Genomic DNA, 8,612 nt, shown 5'->3' with positions numbered 1-8,612 from the left:
AGTTTTTCAGTTGTTTCGTTGACTTACGGCGATGTCTGTCTTTGCAGTGTCGTGTTGACTTTATTTCGATTTTGAATGGGGGATTTATAGTGGATTTCCAAAAGAAAACAGTCTCAAACGATCGTCGACGTCATGGGGCGCTTCCTCGCCATTTCTACACGACCAAATCGATTTGGTTGTGTGTGTGTCTGTATGGGTATGTGTGTGTGTGTGTGTGTGTGTGTGTGTGTGTGTGTCACTGTGCGGGCGTATAGATGTATGTGTGTTTGGTGTGGTGTTTACGGGCCGGGGCCGCATTCGAGCGTGTGCGTATGGATGTGTCCGTTTGCTCGCCTCCATCAGCATATTCGGTTGGTCCAGTTAGTTCAGTTCTGTCATTTAGTTGAAGCGGCAAAATTTCCGCGTTGCGCCTTTTGCAAAACAAATTTAAATGAGCTATCGCTAGCCCATCCAAGGAACATCATTAAGTCAAGTCAATCCAAGCACCAAACACCACTCCAACATGGGCAACTCAACAATGGTTGGTACTCTTCCTGCTGCCGACCTTGCCACTTCATAATAAGGATGTGTTCTTTGCTTTGCATTTTCGAGTCAATTTTGTGTCATTATTTTTTTGTGGTCAGACAGGAAAATAATTGCATCGGTTTTTACAAGTTTTACATGACCTTAGTGATCCTTGAACCAGAAACAATCAGAGCTTTATGCCAAAAAAAAAAAAAGAAAAAGGTTTCATTGGATGATTCACTGGATACCCTTACGTAGATCCACTTACTTACTTCACTTACTTGCAAATTTGTTTGGATTTGTGTGCAAAAAGATGATAACATTAATTGAAGAACACGGCTACTTCCCGGATTTTCATCAACTATAGATTCTTATCGAAATATAAACTGAATTACCAATTTATTTATCAATGGTTTGTAAATCCAATTAGCGTCATAGAAGAGCTAAACAAACAATTGTTATATAGCAACTTTAGGGTTAGATAAAGTCCTTTACGATGAATCCAAACATAACATATTTTTAATTCATACGTTGTTCTGCTGTTCAGTTTTCTCGATCTCAGATCACAGTTTATAAAGATTTCTCAAGCCCATACACAGGATAATTAATATAGAAGTGCAGTCCTTTTCAATAGGTTGGTAATTGATTCTCATTACATATAGTATAAGTCAAATACTATATACACCTACCCCTCGCTTAACCTCCTTTTATATGAACTCGGTCTTAACACGCTGAAAATCTCTTTCTTACACTATAGAAGCTGAACATTATTTTAAAAAGATGCTTATTAGAGGGCTAGATGTATAAGGTTAGGTTAGGTAAGACCTGGTTTGAGATGTTGGAAATCAGTTAGGAGAGCGGTTTATTGATTCGTTAGCGTCATGCTATGTTTTAAGGCGTTTCTATTGCTACCAATTTTCTTGAATTTTTTTCATCTACTCGTATTATCCATTGTAATACCCGCCTTCTCAGCATTGGCTCCTGGATTTTCAGGAGGGTTTGGGTGAGTTTGTGATCTTTACACCTTTACACCTTTTATGCGCAATTTTGCAGTTGACAGTGTATTTCCACCGCTCACCAACTTTCATCCAAGTTTTTTGAGTGCAGCATATTTCAGCTGAGTTGTGGAAGATAATGCCTGTTTAACAATGTCTTTTTGAAATTTATTTAAAGTCTAGCCTGCCCCCCTGAAATTTTGTAAATGGCCGCAGTATATTGACTGTTCATGATTATGCTACCAATCATTAGTCTTTTAATTGAAGGCTGGAATGAATGGTTGGACGAAATATTAACTGTTTCATAAAAAGATTATTTCAGTCGTCATTGTCTGTTCTTAATATTGTTGTTGTAGGGGTCAAATATATGTCAGTCAACTTAATTTTCTCTTGAATAAAGCTATGTAATTGTGCATCGATTTGCAACCTTTGTTGATCTATAAGTTCCAACAATAAGAAAGATCTAAGTACATCTGGTTTCAATTCAAAAGAACTGATTCGTGGTTGGTTGATTGGGTAGGCAGTTTATTGCTTTTAGAACTCGTTATACAACGATTAAATTGAACGATGGAAGATGAAAACAAAACCATATTTTCGTGGCTCCAAAGACTAATGCGTTTGGTTAGTTTAGCTGCCAAATCTTCCATATCTTTTCGTTCATATAGAATGACGAATAATGGCAATATGGTCATCTTCTAACTCCATCTTACTCCCAGTATTTTCACCTACTTTTAAACTCTTAGGTGCAGGTTGATTATTATTATTATTATTATTGAACTCTAATCTGCCCCGATTAACAAAGATTAGATTTCCGTCTAAGACTACATTAAAATTTGTTCATTAAGGTTTGTGAAATAAATTTCAAGATTTAGAGGAGCTAAGTATAGTAAATTGTCTTTAAAGGGGGAAGTGGAGTGGTACGTAAATCACTATAACCTTTCTCGGAACTCGAGAAACCGGAGCCAATTAATTATTGGCGATTCAAGGTACTGGTGTTCATGCAGACAAATGGACGAGTATTGGGCTTCAAAGAAGCAACTGCTTACTGCTTCGTTGAGGCCGTATGACACAACTCCGAAAACTAGACTAGAGAATTGTCCAAATTGTGGCAAAGAGATATTGGAAAGCGGGGATACTATACACAAAAATAAATAGCTGGTCTCTTATTGTTGAACTCATCATTTTGGCATTGGGAGTAGTCCAGTGTCAAATGCCATTATCGAAAGAATAAGTAAAATAAATATTCATTCATCGATTTGAACACAAAATATGTGCAAATGAACACTGAAGTAGACGTCCTGTCTAAGCACTATAATCGCTTCTAGTTTTTAAAAGCTTTTCGAGCAAATTGACGTCTGCCTGTCAACTACCTGTTATTCGGATGTTTATTTATTTCTATACGGATCTTACGCTCTGCATTGCCCAGGTACAATTAAAAATAAATACGGCAGTGGCAACTGAAAGAGCGACGGGACGCGACGCGACGTCAAGACGACGAATTGGTTACAGACGCTTTCAACAGCAAGCGGCAATAAACTTACAGCAATTTATTTATTTTGGTGCCAAACGAACGAATTATGACAACATTTTGAAAGAGAATTCGCCACTCAAAGGGGGATGGGAAATCACAATGAAACAGCTATAAATTTCTAAAGGCACTTACAATTTGTTTGCTGTCGTTTTGCATCAAACAATTATACGATTATAAAAATGAACCTCGAGACCGGTAAAAGCAATGCAATGGCAACTGCAATTGAAGAATCATATTTTAAAATAGAATTTGCGCTTAGTATACGCATTTAGAAGGTGTTTAAAAGCATTTCCATAACTAATATGCATATCTATGTTTAAATGTATACGAGTAGATATCAAAATACTAGTTGGAGGAGCAGTGTTAGACGAGTTCTTATTTTAATTATTATTATAGCGATTATCAATATAATATTAATAAAAGCAACATTTTTTTTTTAATGAGCTTCTCTTCTATGACATAAACTGCAAGTCCAGTATTCTTTTTCTTTTCATTAAAATGCTTTGGAGTTCTCTTTTTATGCCGCTTGATTATTTCTTTCATTACACTTTAAGTCGGTTGATTATAAAATTCCAAAATCAGTAACTAGTTCTATATTCCACATTGCTTTATTTGACAAGATAGGGAACTCAATTTTCTAAAAATACATATGTTGAAAACGTCAAGGATTTCAGAAATCCTACATATGTATATTCATAATGAATTTATTTATTTATTTGTAGGCTTTTGCATTTTCATTCAATTTTTATACCCTGTACCCGTAGGGTAAAAAGGGTATATTAGGTTTGTGCAAAGTATGTAACATGCAGAAGGAAGCATCTCCGACCCCATAAAGTATATATATTCTGAATCAGCATGACGAAAGCAATCGATCTAGACATGTCCGTCCGTCCGTCTGTCCGTCCGTCCGTCTGTCCGTCCGTCTGTCTGTCCGTCTGGATGAACGCAAGGATCTCAGAAACTATAAAAGCTAGAATAACCAAAGTTAGCATCCAGATTCTCCTAGGTCCGAGAAAGGACGAGTTTATTTATTTTTTTAATTACCGCGTTTTGTAACTTAAATTGTAATCCCAATAAAATGCTTCTGTTAAGTAATAGCTTCTATCTGTTGAAGAGCTTAATATTCTACAGCATGCCTAAAAATATTGAATATCAGCAAGCGTCCTAAGAAATATTTCTTTGTTTATTATCAAATGCTTATCTAGAATGGCAGACTCTGGTCCGACAGAGTTGAAAAATCCATAAACAATACACACTTCGTGCTGAATTTATTCGGCACTCATAATTATTAACGATGAATGCAAAGTTTGTGGGCTGTAAAGGTTTCATAACAGCTTTCCCATCGATGTATCCATGGGCTGCTCAGATGAGAATCGCCTAGTTTTAAAATACATACAACTATTTGGCAACATCAACGCCGAAGGCAAACAATAACGTGAAACAAAAAAAAAAAAAAAAATGCAAAAATAATCGACGTTTGAAAGGCCGAAAATATATAGAGGAGACAAAATATTTCACACATTAGAACGCGGCGCACTCGTCAGTGCAAAATGCATTCAAAAGAAAGATACATTAATATACAGTTATAAATAAAAGCAGCAGACCGCAGATGCATAGACACATTTGTCATATGCAAGGGGACGCGGGGACGCGGGGAGGCGGGCTGGCCGCGTGCACCTTCACAAAAAATTCCTAACAAGTGCAAATCTGCGACAACGCAGCGCAACAAACAAAATATGCACATTTTCCTCATTTTAAAATGTGGACTCTAATGTTGTTGTTGTTGTCGTTGTATTTGTATCTGAATCTGCTGTAATGCTGCAGACACGGGGCTGCGTCGACTGCAGATTTCAGAGGCCTGCGCTGCCGCTAAAGACGTCGCTGCAATGCTCTGAAGACTCTGCGAACATAATTTGTCGCATTCGGGCGGCGAGCGTTTTTATTCCTTCATCTTCGATTGAAACAGCAGGAGGTGCTGCTAGCGACAGTGGCAGCGGTGGCAACGGTGGCAGTGGTGGCAACGGTGGTGGCAGCAGCAGCAGCAGCAGTGGAGGGGCCTAGCGGTGGCTCCTTACTATTTGGCACGTCTCTAACGCCTTTCCACTGAGTGGTGGCAGCGTTGTTAGTAGTAATACTACACCTGTCTTCTACGCCTTCAACGTCTTTAGTATCGCCTTCTTCATCTACGTCTACGACTACGTCTTCTTCATCCTCTGCTGCTGCCTCTCAACGCATCGAGTATAGGCGCATGTGCGACCCAACAACGACAACCTCAACCGCAACCGCAACCGCAGCCACAACACTTCGCCGCCATCCTCATCAACAACGACAACGACAACCAACACCGACTATCTGCCAACGTTCTTTTCGCTTTCAACCGATAACTGATCTTCACTTTAGTTTCCGCGACGGTTCGGCCCAAAACGTTTGCGCTCACTATTAAAAATTAATAATAATATTTAATACATATATGAAATAAATTCGCAAGCTCGCAATAGTTTATATCCTTGATCCTGTGCCACAAAACTCGTCGTTGTGATTTCAAATTATCCGTGAGCCTCGCCTGTGTTGTTATTGTTGTCTTGAACGTCCTTTCTGTATTGTCGTCTAAACTGTGAACCCTACCAGCCATCATGGTAAGTGGCCCCGGAAAGCAAATGGATTATAACCGATGCATACCTGATTTATTTAATAATTTCGAGTGATCAGTAATTAGCCTTCTGATTTGTCTGCATACTTTGTGTGTGAAAAATGTGTATGTCTTCAATTGTTATTTTTGGCTACCAAATATATATCTCCATTTCTTTTAATAGCCGCAGAGAATAGCACTATTCTGGTCAGACATTAATTTTATATTCTTTTCTTTTCGTTACAGGAAGAACTAGGGAAGGAACAAATTGCGCGTAAGTACTGTGACTGACTTGGATTATCTCGAGCTGACATTCTTTCCCCCTTCCCTGCAGTACTGCGCAATGCCTTCAATGCCTTCGATCCAGAGAAGAATGGATACATCAACACCGCGATGGTTGGCACCATCCTCAGCATGTTGGGCCATCAGCTGGACGACGCCACGCTGGCCGAAATCATTGCTGAGGTCGACGAGGATGGCTCCGGACAAATTGAGTTCGAGGAGTTTACAACGCTGGCGGCCCGCTTCTTGGTTGAGGAAGATGCCGAGGCCATGATGGCTGAGCTGAAGGAAGCCTTTCGTCTGTACGACAAGGAGGGCAACGGTTACATCACGACCGGAGTGTTACGCGAAATTCTAAGGGAACTGGACGACAAGCTGACCAACGATGATCTGGACATGATGATTGAAGAAATTGATTCCGACGGTTCGGGCACCGTTGATTTCGATGGTGAGCAAAGCACGAATCCGGTGTTGACCTTTCGTAATACTCTCCTACCTTTCATAGAATTCATGGAAGTTATGACTGGCGGCGATGATTAAAGTGCGTTAACTATCTCGTCATATGCAACTGATTAATTAGCTTTGGAAGCTACAGATCGAGTTGTTACACATATCTCCCACCTACTAGCAGTACATTTATCTCCTGTCCCAGACTACAAACAAGTTCACACACTAGCTCAGAGAGCGATCTTCATGTGCTCACGCCGTCCTGTTCTATTTAGACCTATTGATTTAATTGTTCAATAAGTCGCTACATAAGAAGGGGTCTGGTCTCTTTTGATACAACATACAAGTATACCAATAATTGACTCTCTGTAATTTTATTTACATTCTTACTAATAAAATGTTTCAAACAGCCAAACTGACACAAAAACACTCTGACAGTTTCTTATTGCTCCTTCCACCTTTTACCCCAACAAAGCACCACACCACCCATATGGAATACTACAAAATCAAGTTTGCGTGCTCGAAATATCGAAGCGGCCCATTGCAGCCGGGGCAGAATTTTGTAGGTATACAAGTACGTACAATATAAACGACGATCGGACAAAAGACTTTATACAACTGACTACGATTTGGAACATTTTTATGGTCAATCACCGACATCGATCGGTAATTGAAACACTAATAGCGTTATCGTTTATTATACGTCGTTAATCGTTTATTTGTTTGATGCAAAGGAAAAATCACAAAAAAAAAACATAAGTTACAGCAATACATTTGTTAACCCATTAAGAAAAGAAAAATAATTTACTCGCAAGCTACTTATAATAATATCTACTGAGCTGTAGGTTAAGATTATTCGCATACACTTAAGGTATTGACACAAAGAAGACCAACATACGTATATTAGCATATTAATACACGATTTTGTAATGGATCAATTAAGCTATCTATCAATCAACATCGTGAATTATAAATGTCAACATCATTGATTTAAAAACCAGCAATATGATGAATAAACAAATAGGAGCAGAGAGAGGCAAATATAACATCAAATGCGTTTTCTTATCCAATTATTTTCTATAGAACATATTTTATGCATCAATCACTTAACTTCGCCAATAATTGACAATTTATGATGGTAAGTAACGCAGATATCTTCTAAAAATTAGCAAGTAATATTTATTTTAGTGCTCTTGAAACTTAATTGAAATAAAAGTTAAAAGAAATACAAATAACTTTTTTTAATACCTTTCCCATGTACTACTATATACAAATACAAGTATAACCCGCACTGGTTATTAGAACATTAAAATCTTTACTTATTCATTAAAATCAAGGTAATTCCGCCATAATGTACATATGTCAACGCTATTTCCAATTCTCGAAGCAGTCCAAAAAATTCCTTTTCTAGCCTCCAGGAAATTCGTCGATTCGGCTTAAGTCCCCTCAATCGCTTCAAGCCGATGTTCCCTGATTGATGTTTTCAAATTTATTAGCTTAATCAGATGGAGCTTAATCGTTTGATTAACTATACAAAATACAATGGTTGTGGAGAAAAATACGTTATTTTTCGGACGAAATGGTCTCGAAGAACGAGAAATGTGACGCAGGGTTTTCAGAAATTAAACAAGATTTCACTTTTTCAGGGCACATCAGTTCTTTTAAACTTGTGTTCTGCTGTTCATCAGTTGATGTTCTTGGTTATCCTGGATGTAGTTCGTCTTCAACGCTTTACCTACACTCTTGACATAGCCAGTTTATCGAAAGCTTTCTGCAATATTCTTGACATTTCGAGCGCAGAAATACCAAGCCTTACACAGATTTTTAACTTGTTTGATACATAATTTCGTACATTGCAAATATCTAAGAAATGGCTTTTATACACAAAACACAACTTAACATAAAAAAAAAAAAAAAAAAATTACCCCATCGAAACACCCGCTCGATTTCTGGGTCATATTTGTACACAAAGTGAGAGAAATTTTGCAATACTTTAATATTTTATTATTTTTAAAAGCAATCACTTTTCAAATAATCCAAATAATTATGAATGTTGCTGTATTTAAATAGAATACTAACACTAATGGAGCAATATAGAAGTTTTCAAATTGAATAATTTCTAATTAAATTAGAAAGTAAGAGATGGAAAGAACATTTCAACATTACTTTAATTAGCAACATTATTTTGATCTGTCTGATATGATAAAATTATAATAAGAAATTT

General features: G+C 37.6%; 1 protein-coding gene across 2 annotated transcripts; it reads left to right on the top strand.

Annotated features, from left to right (window-relative positions):
- The first annotated feature begins 487 nt into the window (after positions 1 to 487).
- Positions 488 to 7,392, top strand: LOC115627259 (troponin C). 2 transcript variants are annotated; one of them, XM_030522897.1, is made up of 4 exons: positions 488 to 520; positions 5,906 to 5,933; positions 5,994 to 6,389; positions 6,447 to 7,392. In XM_030522897.1, exons 1-4 carry the CDS (start codon positions 503 to 505, stop codon positions 6,479 to 6,481), a joined length of 477 nt encoding a protein of 158 aa, XP_030378757.1. In that variant the 5' UTR covers positions 488 to 502; the 3' UTR covers positions 6,482 to 7,392. The 2 variants fall into 2 exon arrangements, with proteins under 2 accessions (XP_030378757.1, XP_030378749.1); XM_030522889.1 differs by lacking the exon at positions 488 to 520 and adding an exon at positions 5,044 to 5,666.
- The last annotated feature ends 1,220 nt before the right edge of the window (positions 7,393 to 8,612 follow it).

The sequence above is a fragment of the Scaptodrosophila lebanonensis genome, unplaced genomic scaffold (assembly GCF_003285725.1).
Source record: "Scaptodrosophila lebanonensis strain 11010-0011.00,11010-0021.00 unplaced genomic scaffold, SlebRS2 tig00000001-arrow-pilon, whole genome shotgun sequence".
NCBI classification, from domain to species: domain Eukaryota; kingdom Metazoa; phylum Arthropoda; class Insecta; order Diptera; family Drosophilidae; genus Scaptodrosophila; species Scaptodrosophila lebanonensis.
Note: the sequence above shows the minus strand (reverse complement) of the source record. Positions and strands in the feature narration are given on the sequence as shown.